The 18,682-nt window shown below is 35.0% G+C and overlaps 1 protein-coding gene across 1 annotated transcript in view; it reads right to left on the bottom strand.

Moving 5' to 3' along the window:
* LOC145680966 (heat shock 70 kDa protein 4L-like) overlaps nt 1-18,682 on the bottom strand; it is a 284,315-nt gene that overhangs the window by 105,673 nt on the left and 159,960 nt on the right. Inside the window, exon 8 of the mRNA XM_081752181.1 lies at nt 3,692-3,816. Coding sequence (XP_081608307.1) covers nt 3,692-3,816 — 125 coding nt within the window. The remainder of the gene's footprint in view (nt 1-3,691; nt 3,817-18,682) is intronic.

The raw sequence follows: 18,682 nt of genomic DNA, 5'->3' as shown, positions 1-18,682 counted from the left end.
GTGTATAGCATACTGAATCATGAGCGTTTTGTCATAACTCGATAGAGCGCATGCACAGTGATTTCACAAAACTCGATACAGCACATAGCCGAAACACTGACCCGACAACAAGGCTTCGCTTCATGTCTACTTCTGTGTCACTAGTGTTACCTAGAATGAACCAGTTTCTCGCAAGCACAACCGAAGTCATGGATGAAAGTACAGAGTTCGATGTGCCAGTAACTGAATCGGAGGGTAGTATAAAACATAGAAGAAGATGTATTGCTCTAAGTACCAAAACAAATAAAGAACCGCTAATAAAACGCAATCATGGAATGAAGGATTGTCCATCTAAGTTATGGAGGAAGGAAAGCAAGGAATGCAGTGTATGAAATCTGACATATGAAGATATCAATCATTTCCGTAATAAAATAAAAAAATCTGAAGAAAGTGGACCAAGACAAGTTCCTCCTGAAATACATGACCATTTATTCTCCGAAACGAAGGAAAGTGGAAGACGCAAATTCTAAAAGGAAATAATCTGTTAGTATAAAATACAACATAAGGAAGATAAACGGAAAAATGGTTTTACCAATCTGTGCTGCGAGTTTCCAATTTGTGCTAAGGATAGACATGCAAGCAACTTTTATTCTACTGGGAATTCACCTAAAGAAAATCGTGGAGGAGATAGAACTGGTGCAAAAGACAAGGAGCTTACCAGTGCTGTTAAAAATGATATACACAGTTACAAGTGCAGAAAAAGTCAATACAGCAAAGAAAAATCTCCACAGAAGTACCTACCACCTGAATTAAATATTCAAAGAATATGGAGAAAGTTTTGTGAGAACAAACAAAAGGAAAAACTATCTACATGCTCATTATCCAAATACAAGTGTATTTTTTATAACTGTTTTATCTCTCATTCAAGACACCACACATAGATACGTGCTCCACGTGCAAGATAGGACTTATTAACATAAAGCAAAAGACATATGGAGAAGAAGAATGTATATAGGACTAACTACACACTGCATAAACGTCGTGTAAATTAGTTTTATGCTATAATGAAAGAAGAAAATCCTGGTGTAATCAAAATCTTTCGATATCTACAAAATCAGCTCCTACCTAAATTATCCGTAGATGAAGTTTGGTTCTTTAATATTTGCATTATGATTTACTCTAAACCTCAAATGAAAGAAATGAAAACTTTGAGTTTTACGTCCCACGGTTATGCCGGTTAGGCTAAAGGAGACGGTGATTATGAGATATGAGTGAAATGGTGGAATGAAGAAAGGGGGAGGAAACGTGAGAAACCCCGAGAAAACCCACGCACACGGTATTTGTCCACCACAAAGTTCACTTGGCGGGGGCTGGGACCGAACCCGGGACCCCAAGCACCAGAGGTGAACGCTCTACCACTGAGCCACCGCGGCCCCCTCAAATGAAAGAGAAAATGAAATGAAATCCGTAAGTTTTACGTCCCACGATTATGCCGGTGAGGCTAAAGGAGACGGTGATTATGAGAGATGAATGAAATGGTGGAATGAAAACAGGGGGAGGAAACGGGAGAACCCCGAGAAAACCCACGAGCACGGTGTTTGTCCACCACAAAGTCCACACGGCGCGAGCTGGGATCGAACCAGGGACCCCAAGCACCGGAGGTGAACGCTCTACCACTGAGCCACCGCGCCCCCTCAAATGAAAGAGAATATACATTTCTACACCTGGTTGGAAACCGAGTCATCTAAGGAATGTAATCAAGTGGCATCTGCTTTGTTACATTTTCTGTTAGACCTTGAAAGAAAAATGGAAACGTGTCCAGCAACTATTCATCTTTTCTCAGATTCATGTCCAGGTCAAAATAAGAACGGCGTAGTAATGACCATGCTTATTGGCTTTTTGGAAAGAAGTACAAAATTTACTTCTATATATCATTCTTTCCCATCAGCGGACGCAGTTGCATGGCTCTTGATCGAGTGTTTGGTAGGGTTCAAAGGAGTACAGAAGAAAGAAGTTATTTTGCCACCCAATGAATACTACTGAATCCTGCAATCTCATGAAAAAAATGAAAATGAAATGAAATATTTAAGTTTTACGTCTCACGCTTATACCGGCTAGGCTAAAGAGACAGTGATTATAAGAAATGAATAAAATGGTGAAATGAGAAAAGTGGAAAGAAACGGGAGAACCACGAGAAAAGCAACGTACACGGTGTTTGTCCACCACAAAGCTCACTTGGCGCGAGTTGGGATCGAACCAAGGACCCCATGCACGAGGTGAATGCTCTACCACTGAGCCACCACGGCCCTTGCAATCCCATGGAGTTATCAAAATTCTCAACAAGGACTGGTAAATCAAAACACTGTAGGAGACTTCTCAAAAGATCTTGAAAGCAAAGTTGCCATTTTACATAGGAATGCAATGTGTCATATCGTACAGAAAGACTTCGACAGACGTACGTAATGTTTCTGTAAGTGTGCAGAACACTTACACTGGGTTACCTGTGGACGTTTCTGTTTTCAAATCTGGAATTAAAGCATGCCAGAAAGAAATGCTGAGGTCCTCATGCCTACAGAAGATAAACATGAGGTCTAATAATAATAATAATAATAATAATAATAATAATAATAATAATAATAATAATAATAATAATAATAATAATAATAAGAAGAAGAAGAAGAAGAAGAAGAAGAAGAAGAAGAAGGACGTAAAAAAATTCATGCACTTTTTTGAAATGCCAGAAGAAGCAAAAGATTTTATGAAGATGTTCTCAGAGGCTGCTAACTACAACGCAAATATATACTTCATTATTTACTACTGTAATCACTTTGTATTCTTACATTTTGGCGTTACGTTTTGAAATTTTCCATAATATTTTTTTCATTCATGTAATAACGTAGATGTAACCCAGTACACTGTACACAAAACTAACTCAATAAAACAAAGTATTAATAAAAACTAAATAAAGAATTCATCATGACGAAATAAAAATAAAATCACAACAGTAATAAAAACAATAATACTAGCAGCAAATTCAAGTTCAGTCACATTCCTTTGTTTCCCGTCCATGTTCTCTATCGAGTTCTGAAAAAAAAAAATGCATTTTTTAAGTGGCCAATTCTATGACAAATATTTGTATCCTCTAGGAGATTCACGCTCTGTGAACTTGTACCAGGATAATAACTAGTATTACCCTGGTACCTACAATTACGTTTCTGTAATGAAAGGTTGTGTATAATAATAACGAAAATGCAATTGCTGTGAAAATGATGTTTTGTGCTCTATAGAGTTTGGGAAAAAAGCTCAATTCTTGACCCAGGACTACCCATAATTAGAGACCGGATTTATAAACACAATCTAACAATAAAATACACATGCAAATGTGCACAATAAATTGAAAAATAAGCGTCAAAATAAACAAAACTGAAACTACAAGAAAATCAAATGGAATATTTGTTTTTGTAAAATACAAATAAATACCACAGAGGAACTTCAAAACACATGACTTCAATTACTGTAATCCTTCCTAGGAAACAAAGCTTTTAAAAGTAAACGATAGTTTGTTTTGAGTACGTCTCGACACTGTCAGGCCTTAGTAAACTTGTAACAAAACAAGATTTAACGGTGCGATGATATTGCGAACATTTTACATAATTTTCAAGCTTAGTACCAACAGAAGTTAAAATTTTCTTACTGCTGATAATCTACTTACCAATGATTTCGGAATCTGGAATGAAGTGACTCGAGAAGATCAAAAAATTATTTATACTTATAGCTGGGCAACCTATCGTATAGCAGTTCGGAATCTTTTCCTTTGGTGTCAATATCTCATTTCTCCTGAAATGAAATAATGAAAATAAAAATCATACATGTATCAAATTACGAACTCGTTCTCATTTATTTTACATGGAAATACTCCGCACAGAGAAAACATAATGAGAGAAAACTTTTTTTTTTTTTTTACTGACATCATTAGAAATCAATTTACCTATCAGAAAAACCACCGCTATGCTACAAATGGGCTATAAACAAACATACGACACAATTTCTGCTCGAATAACATTTTAAATGTTCAAAGTGAAGTTTCTCCAGTATGTACCGTACTTCCTTAAAACAGTCTACTCCCCTCCCATTAATACTAAAATTTAGTTTCGTTTGTCTGTCGTAATTGACAAGTAATGGCTAGTGATCAGGAAGCGCTTTTTAAACAACCACTGTTAATTCGTTTCCCCTGAGAAGTGAATACGATACAGTTCTATTTCATGGAAAACATTTAAGTGTTAAAATAATGACTACATTTAATCATGGTGAAACTTCAGTTCAGGTTTCCTCTGAAAGTTTATTCTATACTGATATAAAGTAGATTAATCACATACGTCTACCACTTTCTCGAATTCTAACAGTATCGTTGTAACCTGAACACAGTTCTCTTTTGATTTCAAATACACTTAAAGCTCAATGGTAAATGTCCAATCAAATACCCTCATGTTTTGTTTTAGGTGTCTTGTTAGGTTCTTATCATTTTATGATTTGTCACATTTAACTCTGGCTCTTGTCAGATTTAATTGATCCATTCCTTTTTTCCTTTCTTTTTCTTACGATAATCAAGGAAATAGGATGAAACGGGAAAACCCCCAAGAATACCCAAGCACACTGCATTTATTCACTACAAAACCCACTTTGCAGGAACTTAAACCTAACCAGATACCCCAAGCACCAGAAATGAGATCTCTACCACTGTGCCACCGAAACTTGCGGTTGCTTTCTCAAACATAATTTTGCGTTTAGTAGCCTATTCTTAAAATAGTTTTCATTCTCCTTTTGCGTACACTGAAAACTAAGCTTCCTTTTCATTGCTAATATATATTTAGTGCATTAGTTGCGAATTATTTGCAGTGATCACTTCCAACTTTCCTTATCTTTTTAATGGTTCCATCACTTGTTACTACTTCGTACGCAATATAAAATTTTAGTTATGAAGGTATACAACCAAATTAGCATTGAGGAGACTATGGTAGCATACTTTTAGGAAGCAAAAGAAAGCGACGTTGTTGTTTGTGTTCGTGAGAAAGATGACGTAAAAATACCTAAAAAAACGAGCGATATTTTAGCATCCAATCCATAGCTTTCGGGGTCGCTGAGAAAGATAGTGACACCCTCGATACTATTTCAGTCAAAGTTTACCATAGATCAATACCAGAAGTGAAAAAGAGTGAAAAATAAAATGTCCAAAACGATCTAAATTAATGTTGAATCCACAGTTTTCGTGGTCGTTAAGATGATTGGTGATAGTCCAAACGAATATAACATAACCCTTACCTGTAACTATAATTACCTCAAGTAGTGTTTTTATCATATTACCTTGATTAAAGGTGGTGGTGGTGGTGGGAGGGGGGTATCGTAAGAGGTTGTTAAAATTTTATGAAAAAAAAAAATATTCACTGAAATTGACGCTGTCTGCGTCTGTGATCGCATAATAGGAAAATAGTGAACCGTTCGTAATGAATTTTGAACATAGTACTTACATCAAGGTGAGTTTTTATCACGTCAAGGGAATAAAGAGATACAAAATTTATCCCGAAAATCTTATTAGTTTTCATCATTACGACTTCATTGTAATACGTATCCAAACGGCGAAGGAGAAAGTTGCTTCAAATTCTTTCCAAAACCTATTCTCCCCGTATTTCAACTATTTCAATATAAAATTGAAATACTCATATGACAGACTAGAATTCTTTATTTAAAAAGCCTGTATCAAATTTGAGAACTCTGACTGGAATTCCATATTAATCAGTCATAACAAGATGACAAACACATCAGGAAAACTGTATGTTGCTGTAATTGAACAAGTGACTGTTTTGGCGCACACATATTAACACTGCTTGTAATTTTCAAGTCTTAGATTTGAAACGTGTTTAGCGCTGCAAGTGAAAATATTAACCACTACACTACGACGGTGCTCTCACATCTTATCGACTTCAAGATTATGTTTCTCTTAAACTTACAGATAAACCAACATTATTTTCTATTGCTACTACGCACGTCAACACTGCTCTGCTTAAGTTTTAGAGAAAAAAGTAACTAAACTTTATTGTCCGGTGCGTACATAACAGAGATCTCCCCCCCCCCCCATTTTTTTTATTTCTCGTGGAGATCCAACCAAACCATCTTACTTTATCTCACAGATCGATCAACGGGAAATTTAAGGTAATTTACTTCCACGTTAAAAGGAACATTCATTAAAAAATTATTCATTGTATTTGAAAATAAGTTTGGGTTATTATATTGTCTCCTGAGTTATGCAGTAAACTGTCATTTAATATATACTGGGAGCTCGGACAAGATGACGAAACATGGTTGTATTGGTGTCGTAACTGCTGAAGATTTAGCAAGAAACCTGGCAATCTTGTGTAAAAGGTGTCAAAAAAAAATATGTAGAAACGTTGATAATATCCCTAGTTTGTATGATACCTGTGTCATAAAGATTAATAACAAAACAGAGACAATAACAAGGTCAAAAACGAAACGAGGGATCGGTGCAGATATTCCAGTGGAAAATGCTATAGCAGAACGATCTTGCGCAAGCTATGTACAAACAAAACACGAAGTTTCTTCTCTATAAGAAATAATAAATATTTTGATGAGTGACGTAGAGTCGTTCAAAGGCAAATTAAACGAACTTCAAAAACAACGAAATGATAACCTAAGAGTGCTGAAATGCAAGGACAAATTCATAAAAATGGCCAGTGGTCAGAAGTAGTTAAAAATAATCTACTTTCTGCATGTGTATCAAATGTTGAAACTAGAAATAGGTTTGCTACTCTCGATGAAGAACAGAGCACAAACAGTAACAATTATGTAACTGAAACAGTAAATTACAGCAAGTGTGAACATTCAAAGAAGAGCAAGTGTTATCAACAGTCTAACTTACATACAAAATAAAACAACAGTAGCTCCATCAAGTTCATCACCAAAGAACGTGCAGTGTAAAGTGAAGAAACACAGTGAAAGGAAGTTTAACTCAGTTGCAAGGGTACAGGAGAACATTAAGGGAGCACATGTGAAATCCGTTAGCATTATTAGTGCATCCAATAAAACAAAACAGAACATTCTTTCACAGAGTGACAGTCAAGAACAATGTACCGATACTGGAAGTTTCAAGAAGTCAACTGGAATCTCTTCTCGATCCGAAGAACAGGCGAAAAATGCTACTATTGGGGGACAGTCATTTAAGAAACTGTGCATCTATTATCCAAGATTATGCAAATACTGACCTTAGTGTGAGCAGCATTGTGAAAGCAAGTGCACCCTACGAATCTATCGCAAAATGAACATAGAGAAGGTTCCTGTAATGGTTCCCTATTATAACACACACAACCTACAAAAGAAGTAATGTAGGTTTGTGTGTTGTGGTATGCCCTCTTGTATCTCAGACCTAAATGCTGTAGATGATAATATATGTTGCCAAATGTTGTTGTTGTTGGGAATGTTGTTGGGAATAATATTCCCCTACTAAAAGCAGTAGATATCACTAATGTTTTAATCAAAAAGTAGAAGACGTAAGTGAGTCTAGAAAAATCAGTCTCCAAATCCTACACCATAACGTCCAAGGATTAGGAAATAAAATATTCGAATTAAAAATTATTTTGGAAAATAAATTAAGCAAAACTGATGTCTTGTGTATATCTGAACACTGGCTGAATAAAGAAGAAATAGAAACAGTTTCACTCACAGGTTTTAGACTACCTGCATACTATTGTAGAAAAAATATATCCCATGCAAGTATTGCCATATTCGTCAAAGAGGACCTTCGTATCAAAATGCTAAGGAATACCCTTACATTGAACGTTGAGAAAACTTTCGAATCTGTAGCACTTGAATTTTGTGATCATAATGTAATACTTATCTGTCTTTATCGTACGCCAGACAGTAATGCCATTTTTTTTAAATATATTAGGAAAGCTTCTATCGGAATTCTCGTCCTCTAAAAAGTCGTTAGTAATTTGTGCTGATATTAATATTGATTTTTTACTAAATAATAGCAAAGAAAAAGACGATCTTATTTCGCTCTGCACATCATTTAATCTGAAACCTATCGTAAATATTCCTACCAGAATAGGCAAAACAAGAATCTCCGCTCTTGAGCAAATTATAATACCATGTGATGATTTCGTATCTCATGTTGATGTACTAAACCTAGGCTATTCTCATCATAATGCTCAACTTCTTTATTTTTCCCCAGAAGTAATTAATAAGAATACAAACGTGTGCGTGGAATTCTCTGAAAAGCGTTCATTTACACCTACTAACATGGCATATTTCAGATACTTGTTGAAAACTGAGCTGTGGGAAGATGTTTATAATGAATGTAATGTTAACAACCAATTTAATTCCTTTTTAAGTATATTTACTCAATATTATAATATTGCTTTTTCTAAACGAAAATTTAAGATAAATAAATCGGTAAATGCCAGTTCGAAGTGGAAGACTTTAGGAATAAAGGTTTCTCTAGAAAAAATGAGCTATTTACATCTACTATCCCGATGCTGTCGTACTCCCATGTTTAAACGATATCATAAAATGTACAGACGAGTTTTACATAAGGTCATAAAACAGGCAAAAATGTTAGAGAATGATATTTACATTGGGAAAGCTTCTAAGAAAATGAAAGCTACATGGCAAATTACACTGTGGACACGAAATCTGTCCTTTTCATGAAAATATGTTTTGTTATATATTTTTGCATGAGAAAATCGAATCTGTAATTACTTTTTGTGTATCACATACCAATTTTGTAAAGAATTGAAAAGTTTGAAATTTTGTGCTGTGAAATATCATATTTTTACGGGTGATGATGCAATATGATTAATGATTAGTTTGGCAACTGAAATTTAGCATACTTTTTCATCAGCGAGGCTATAGTGATCCTACAGTTTGAGGTGGAATCCGTGCCATCGTGTCGTTCAATGTTCTCCTATCAGGAATCGAACCCGAGATCCCATGAACTGAAGGCGCGCGTGCTATCCAGTAGATAAGCGGGGAAGGCAAAAATGTGCTTAAGATAAAAATTGTTGCATATGCAGTATACCTTAAAATATACTCTCATTTAAAAATCATCCAAGCGACAATTTTTCTTCTTTACACAAGTAATAATTACACTGTTTAGAGAGGAGGTTCTCATCCTCCAATTTTCTCCTACCGCATGCAAGTCTTTTTCTGTGTTATAATGGGGAACACTAGTTTATCATATTTCTCCTCATTCTTTATCTTCATTTCAGATAATAGCCTACTAATATCTAGTAATAAACGAGTTCAGAATATGTTGCCTAAATCTGCTGCCATATGTTCTAGCATTTGAGTAATTTTTGGTTCGACTGTACTGTTATTTGCTGAATGGTATTTCGTTAGGAGTGGTCGGATTTGCCGCGTTGTGTATTTTTGTGGTAGTGTGTGCTGTGCATCTGGGTTGCAAGAAAATGTTGCATAAATGTACACCTTTAGTTAAAAAGGCTTATGAACTGTACTTAGCTGTAGGATTGGGGACTAGGGTAAGTAAGGCTTGGGCCCCGCACATATGTTGCACTACGTGTTTCAGGAATTTAAGAAACTGGCTACAAGAAAAACGTAGTTCTATGGAATTTACTCTTCCTATGATTCGGCTCGAACAAATAGATCATGTACTGACTTACTTTTGCTTGATAGATGTAAAGGACTTTTCCTCTTAACATCAGATTCAGCACCCTAATTTAAAATGAGCTATTCGACCAGTTCCCCACAGCGAAGATATTCCAGTACCTAAAGCTCCAGAATATTACACTATTGATTCAGACGATGATACCTCAGACCTTCCAAGCAACGGGGAAATTGTAGACTTTCATCCATCTGCATAACAGTCAACGTCACCTTATTTGATCACACAAGAAGAGCTTAACCATCTTATATGAGACTTAAGTCTTCCTAAAAACAAAGCGGAAGTGTTGGGCTCCAGGCTTCAAGGTGGGAATCTCTTAGCTTAAGATATTAAAATCAGTTTGTTTATGAAACGACAAAGTCATTTTGAGGACTACTATGTTGAAAACGGAGGCATTGTTTATTCCAAAGATGTAAAGGCTTATTTCAGTCTTTGGGACATGAACATAATCCCACCGAGTGGCACTTATTGACAGCTCGAAACCAGTGGCGGCTAATGTTAGTGTTGCAGCGTTGCGCAACGACCAAAGTATTTCAAGAAAAAAATATTATTAGCAATAGTCGTAAAAAAACAGAAAAAATACTTTCTAATACTCCCATATATACTTTAAATAACTTTTTTTTTTTTTACTTCTGTAACTGTCCGTTTCGTTAATCCGTTTTAAAAAGCGAACAATAATCCGTCACAGAGTCTCTAATTTATATTGTGTTGCAGCGAGCGTACAACGACCAGATTCCTTCAGCGCGGAAATTGGAGCAAATCTTAAAGTCTCCTTTCCCCTATCTCAGAAGTTAAAGGGACTGGTCGTTGCAGTGCTTCTGCAACACAGCACGATTTCCAGTGAATGAGAAGGTTTCTCGCGCTAAATAAGCTTTCTGAATTTTATTTCACTACCAATTAACAAGTGGAATTTGTTTTTATGCATTCATATTTTTAAATTATGGTACATATACTGAAGCAAATCAATATAATGACAATGAAAAAAAGTGATAGCAGGATTACAAAGAAAGAAAATATGTAGTAGAGCAGAAATCAAATAAAAGTAGATCCGCATTTACAAGTTAATTCTTAGCTTATATAGATAATGAAGGTTTCTTCTACAGTAATTTGTGAACCAAATATTAATAAGTCAATATGCAGAACCGCCCCCCCCCCCCCCCTCTGTGGATAGTATTTTAGTATATACATATTTCTTTTATAAAATAAGTATATTTTATACTCTTGATAACAAAACTGTATGGTGGGGAACGCCACATTGAATTTGGGACTAGTTAGCAATGCTCAGAGGCGTAGCCACGAGGGGGATCCACAGGGTCCGGATCTCCCCCAAAATTTCGAAACTCGACTAGCATTTGTAGACTTTAACGAACTATGCTTGTTTAACAGAGAAATGATTGATGTAAGCTAACTATTTTATTTTACGCCTCATCATATACTCTTTCTTTTCTTATAGAAATAATTGTTCTATCATTTTTTCTAAAAATATAGGTGACAGTAATTAAGAATTGTTTATCTTTTCGGGTACAGTATAATACAGGTTCGTTATTACGTAGACGTATTGGACCTTCCTCAAATACTTTGGACCCTTCCCAGCTAACATGCTGTTCCTATATCTGGCGGGTTTCAAGGTTGCTTTCCAGAACGTATGACATTGATAAACATTGTTTCCTCTCATGTGGAAGTATATTGTGTTCATCGTGCATTGCGTAACAACCAAAACGAATGATTTGGAATGTAGTTTCTTTCTTTTACGCACATGTGTGTGTGTGTAGGGTTGCCAACTCTGTATATAAAAAAAGCACTTCCTCAAAATTCTATATGATATAGGTCTCAACGTGAAGTATCTCTGTTCGGACCTATCCATGGAAAGGAAATGTACTATCGTGAACAAAAGTGCATTAACACACATATTCTGTATGTCCTTAGAACATTCACTAATAAGCTTAATAGATACATTATGCTATAAATGAGAAACTGAAATTGATCAATCGGCATTGATCAATTTATTGTATTTACCAGTAACTACCATTTCTTTAAAAATATCGAAACAGATTAACAAACGTATAATAATCTTTACGTGCAATTTTGGATTTGGAAAATGAAATTCACTCTTTAAACATATAGTCTCTACTTCAACTATAGGAAATTGTTCTAAGAAGTCCTTTTTCACTCTTAATAAATGTATAAAATTCCTTGAAAGTAAATTTTAAATTTTCCCTTATACAGTCCCTGTCATCTCTCTAAAATTTTCTAAACAGGTGAACAAAATATATTAATCGTTGATAGATGGTGAAAGGTAACATTTTTGGGTTTACAGAATGACAGCTACTTTTCAATATCTATACTTCGAACTAGATACAAATTAAAAAAAAAAAAGTTATAAAGGGGCTGGTGAGAAGTTTGTACCCGTCATCGGCTTTAATCAAAATAACAGCAATTTTTCAGGCCAGGCCAATGAAAAGTCGGCCAGTTGACAGCCCTATGTATGAGTATGTGACATTCGCAATTCATATACCAGTATCTCTTTTGTATCAGCTGTTTTGGTTATTACTTATTAGATTAATTTACAACTTGTCAGTACACTGTCAGAATAGTAAATCCGTTCTTTCCAGCATGTCACTGTAGTGACAGAGGCGAAAGGTCTACTTTGACCCGCGACACACCGGTTGAGAACCAACGTTTTTGGTTCCTTTCACTATGGACTCTCTCTTCATACAATAAGGCACATCATTTTAAAAAATAAGTGTGCTATTCCTACTTTTATCTAGTTTTTAACAGCGATAAGAATTTAGGTTTGTGATTTTTAAAAAGAATGGCTTTTAAATTTTAAAAACTCTACATTTCACAAGATTTTATAAATGTTTCGCAGGGAATATTGTCATGGTAATTCAATGTATACTCGAACTCGTATTCACCGAAGGAAAAGAAGTCTTTTTTTTTTTTTTTTTTTTTTTGACCACTGCTAGGAGTGCGGGAAGAGGGAGTTAGGCAATCATGTTTTCCTGCCGTGGTAGACTAAACATGTGTCGCCACAGAAAATAATTTATGAGTCACCAATAGCAAGTTGACTGTGTTATCTCCATTTCGTTTTAACAAGTGGGCGATATACACAACTTGCCCTCGTACCCTCCAACCTCAGAACCACGAGCTCAAACTGCGTCGTTTGTTTCTTGTGTACAAATCCATATGATTCATTTTCCGTTCTGTGTATTAGCTGGAATTCTGTCACGCAGAAGAAAGTCTAGAATCAATTGTTCGCGTACCTTTTGAGAAGATGGTGTCAGCAAACCTTTCCAAAGAACTTCCTTGACGACCATAATAACGCAATCAAACCGCACATTGCTGTGGAATACAATAAACACATGGGTTACGTTGACAATGCTGACAAGATGACAAATACGTATAACGCGCGGAGACGGACAATGAAATGCACAAACAAGGTTTTCTTCTACCTTCTTGACCAAGGTATTTTAAACTCTTGCATTCTGTTACGTTTTCTTCGACCTTCCCGTGCCTTACGAGACTATAGACTTCAACTGATTTACGAACTAGTGGCTCTGGGGACGCCACCAGTTCCGGGACCGTCGCGCATAAGTCTACCTCCACCTCCACCTCCAAAAATACGAAGGTTGGAAGCTGCCCATTCTAAGCACTGGCCTAAGAAAGTAGACGAATGCAAGGACTGTGTGGTGTGTTCCAATCGTAAAAATAGGAAGTCGAATTATGTGTGCCCGGAGAGTAAGGTTCACCTGTGCGTGGATCCATGCTTCGGGGTGTACCACACGCGACAGTGACCCACACATGACCCTGACCAAGGGACCTGAGTGCATCGTACACAAGCTGTGACCAGGCTGTTGCTAAGTACAAGTACTAACTTTCATTTATATGGCATAATTTTATTTCTTTGTCAATGTCTATAATAAAAAAGTCCATTGGATTGTTACTGCAGATATTTGCAATGTTTCAGAAGAAAAATTTATAGTGAAAATACTATTTCATTCTAAGACCTCAACCAAAAAGACTTCGCATTCGAAAGTATGTACGTACATTTTCAATAAAATTCTTTGCAAACAAAATTGAAAAGAAGGGGGCTGGGGGGTGTTTTCACCCCAACTTTAGCATTTTTCTAGACTTTTTGATCTTTGGCTCCCCGTAGCGCCCCCTCGGTTTGTACCAAGTATCTCAAATGATCCCCAAAATTATAGCAGGGACCTTCGGCAACAAAATGCTTTTTACTTTATGTCTCTGTACACAATAGAAGTTGTTTTAGAAGCTTTTGTTTCATACACTACAAACTATTAAAAATCATTTAAATTTCCCGCGGTATGGGGAAGCGTACAGCCTGCTGGCCGGCGGTATTATAAAGGTTAATTTTATTGTGTGTGCTTTAATTCTGTACACAACGTACAATTTCTGAATGAATCGCATACCATGACTTCTGTAAATAACTTACAAAAAACATTGACCAGCTTTCAACTGAAGAAAAACTTACAATTAAGGCTGAGATAAAACAAGCAAAGTGCAATTCAGGAGTGTGTTCCAAAAAAACGGTTTAAATTTACAGGACATCTTATGGCAGTAATGTTGTATGCACTAGATACATTTCCACAATTTATTTTAAATTTTCCTAGATAAGTTGTGAATAAAGCGTGTTCAATGTCCATTTTTTATAACATTGATCTCTGCTACGAACTCTCTTCAATCTACACTGAAGAGGAATTCGGATCACTGTCACAGACTTAGTTTGCTAGAATGAATTGTTCACAATAATCTAGAAAAAAATATTTAGTGAATCTACAAAGTTTCTAAAATTAATATTAACTGTACCTATGGCGTCAGTAAAAGAAGGAAAGTTTTTTTTCACATCAAAAAGAATTGGCACTTTCAAGAAATTGAATGACCCAAGAAAGGTTATCACCATTGGTTATGCTTTCCATCGAAAAAGACCTGACAATAAGAATACTAGAATTCAACCATCATGTATTAGGCAGATTTGTTCCAATCAAAGAGAGGAGAATGAACTTACTAATTAAATAAGGTGATTAATCGGATTAAATGTTCTGCATTTTTTATTTTTTAAAAACAGAATTTTATTTAACATGTCATATAGCATTTGCATCTAAAGTTATGCTGATTAGTCAATGAGTCCACTTTATATCTTCTGTCTCCAATCGTTCGTACTGCAACACCCGAAACTACAATCCATCGGCCGCCACTGCTCGAAACTAAGTCTGAAGACAGTGCTTCTCCATATTGGAAATGTTAATCCATCTGTCTCTGCAGCATACGCAGCTCATACAAAGGACGTATGAAGTTATGAATGCAATATTGAACTTCACTGAATGTAAAAAATTCAAATGGCATGTATTCAAATGGGGAGAGGATGTTGTTGGTATTCTCACAGGAATGCAACAGAGATACCCAAGTATTTTATATATATATATATATATATATATATATATATATATATATATATATATATATGTTGTATGCACTAGATACGTATATATATAATGTCAGTGGGACAGCCGTGACAAAGTAAACCACTACGTCCTTAAATACTGGCCGCAGAGACAAGATTTCATTCCTAGCATCAGAACATATCTCGTAAACTACTGTAAACCCTCAAGACGTATTTTTGCCACCATTACATATCAAACTTGGGTTGATGATTTGTGTTAAAGCACTAGATAGAGAAAGTATTGCTTAAGGAGAAATCCCCAAACTTAAGGATAAGTATTTATTGGTCCACAGATCTACAGGTAAAAGAGTCATGCAGGATGAAGACTGAAACTAAACTCCCTGAAATTGGGAAATTAATTTGGCTGTCATTTAAACTTTTATGTTCAGGTTTTCTTGGAAATGTAAAATCTGAAAATTATGAAGCTATTATGAGTGACATGATGCAGTTTTCAACTCATGGGATGCAACATATAATTAAAATTACACTTTTTGCATTCACATCTTGACTCTTCCCCTCAAAACTTGGGCGTAATTAGTGATGAACATGAAGAACAGCTTCATCAGGACATTGTCACATTTGAAAAGAGTTACAGTGGAAAATGTACTGAAAGTATCTCGCTGAATATTGCTGGTCTATTGTCAGAGAGATTCTAGAAGGTGTTTAGAAGCGTAAGCGACCAAAGAAAGTATTTTAAAGAGTAAGTCAACAAAATTTAATCTCAGTATAATACGCCTTCCCAACCTACATTAGATAGTAAATATACGTAAATATGTAAATTTCGTATAATGTGTTGTGGTCTACCCAGCAAAAACATGACGTGATGGAACATTTTGGTTTCCACCAATGAATTCAGCATCTATCATTTAGTTAAAATAACATAATTTCATTTGAAGGACAGAAAAAAAATTGTTCCACAGTGTTATTCGGAAAGAATCGGGGGAACGAAAACCCTCCTCTAAGATAACTAGCATTTTTTGTCAAAATAAAATTATTAAAAAACCGACTGAAATTGCAACTGCTTTTAACGATTACTTCACGAATAAAGTGGAAAAGCATATCACTAAAACGTGAACAATAAACTATCTAGCAAACAATACGTTAGTAGACACAACGATAATACTTTCGGAAAATCATTGTTTTTATACCCAGTAACTAGTCAGGAAATTTTAAATACTACATTGAAAATGAAAAATAAGAGTTCTTCAGGATATGATGAAGTTCCTGATAAAATTCTAAAGCAATGCTCCTATGAGACTGCTGATATCTTATGCTTCATAGTAAATAACTCATTTAGTAGTGGCGGTTTTCCTGAAACATTGAAGCTAGCAGTTGTTAAACCCTTATATAAAAGTGCCGAGAGAGATCTTACATCGAACTACAGACGAATATCATATCTGTCTACCTTCTCTAAACTTGTTGAAAACCTTATGTATATAAGACTAGTTAGCTTTCTAAATAATTTTAACTTAATATCTCCTGCTCAAAATGGCTTTAGATCAAACAAGTCTACTGAAACTGCTCTTTACTCCTTTCTCTATTCCGCTTTAAATTCATTAAACGCTAAGAAGTATACAACCGGCATATTTCTTGATCTTAGCAAAGCTTTTGATACAACTGATCATCAAATTTTAATTGAAAAATTACAATATTATGGTATCAGGAGAAATGCTTATGAGTGGTTTAAAATCGTACATATCCAACAGAAAACAAACTGTTGAAATTAATTGTCAAACTCGAGACACACACGGTGTAAGGAAATGTTATTCAGATACAGTACCAAAGAGTTCAAATTTAAAGTTCCTCAAGGTTCCATCTTAGGCCTATTCCATTTTTAATATATATAAATGACTTGCCACAATGTTAGACTCTGCTAAAATTGTTCAGTATTCTGACGATACAAATTTATCGATACAATTTTACAAATTTAGTATTAGTAACCGGAGAAACTTACGTTGAGTTATGTAATGCAATAGACTCCATGTCTGCCGACAGTGACTGGATGGATAGAAATAAACTAATACTAAATACAACAAAGTCTTCGTGCATGTGCTTTCACGTAGTAAAAAACGACGTAAGAGAACGCCCTTGTGTAACAATTAACGGCAAAACGTTGAATTACGTTTCGGATATCTAAATTCTTGGTCTTTGGGTGTCAGATACATTAGATTGGAAATTTCACGTTCAAAAATTATCTAGTAAATTGGCTCAAACCTGTTACATGTTAAAGCTTTTACGAAATAGTGTCAGTCAGCATATTCTGCTCACAACTTATTTTGGACATTTGCATTCTAAATTGAAATATGGTATTATATTCTGGGGATCTACTGCACTGCTAAATTCCATATTCGTTTTACAAAAGAGAGCTTTAAGGTTTATGACCGGAAGTAAACCCCGAACTTCTTGTAAACCTATATTTAAATTTCTTGAAATCTTACCTCTTTCATGTTATATATTATATTATATTATATTATATTATATTATATTATATTATATTATATTATATATATATATATAAACTTCTAAAATTTCTAAGAAAAGATATACAGATAGGTACAAGTAGCTTCCGGTTGAACTCAGATATTCATATGCATAATACAAGACAAGCGTCAGATCTTCATGTAGAGTCTTCACGTTTAAAAGTGCATAAGAATAGTACATTTCCTATGGCAGTGAATATTTATAACAAGCTTCCTTCCACTTTAAAAAACAAAACATCCAGTTTCAATAAAGCAATCAAGTACTACCTTCTCGAGCACTGCTAAAAGAACTATTTTCAAGAACTGCTAGAAACCGATGACCAATAAGAGGAGGAATAATAGAAAGCAGATTTACAAGAAATCACGGACATTACAAAAGAAAAGGGCAATAAGGAAAATGAAAATGTGATGAACGGCAGGGCATGTTGATGTAACTCCAGAAATGGTAAAATATATGGGATTAAAAGCACAAGACACACACCTACACATTATGTACAAGGCATAGAAAAAAAATATATAGTTTAAAGGCCTGGGAAGTAGATATCATAATCCCAATCTTCAAGAAAAAATACTGAAAACTCAAGAATACTGAAAACTAGACTAAGAGAAGAAATCAAAAGTAACTTAAAAGAATGAAAGAGTAGATTTTTACCAGGAAGAAGAGTGCAAGATTACATTTTTACTTTAAGACAAATCATGGAAAAGAAGTTAGAATATGATTACGATTTATGTATGTGCTTTATAGATCTGGGAAAGGCTTTTGACCAAGTTCTATGGAAAGAACTGTGGAAAACTGATAAAAGCTACTCAAAGCCGTTACAAGGAGGCAGTTGTTACGTACATGGAAGATAACAATCGATTCGATTCAAAGAATTCAGAACCTCAGCAGGAGTAAGACAAGGAGACATACTATCGACGTACCTTTTTATAATTTTAATGGATGACATCATCAAAGAAATAAATCGAAAACAAGGAAAGTCCTGGATCCTCAAATCAATAAAAATATCTAAACTACTATATGCAGATGACAGTTATTTTTGCAAATAAACAAGCTAATCTACAAATCAATTT

Source organism: Thermobia domestica, chromosome 3, assembly GCF_964235325.1.
Source record: "Thermobia domestica chromosome 3, izTheDome1.hap1.1, whole genome shotgun sequence".
Lineage (NCBI taxonomy): Eukaryota > Metazoa > Arthropoda > Insecta > Zygentoma > Lepismatidae > Thermobia > Thermobia domestica.
This window is presented reverse-complemented; position numbering and strand designations above follow the sequence as displayed.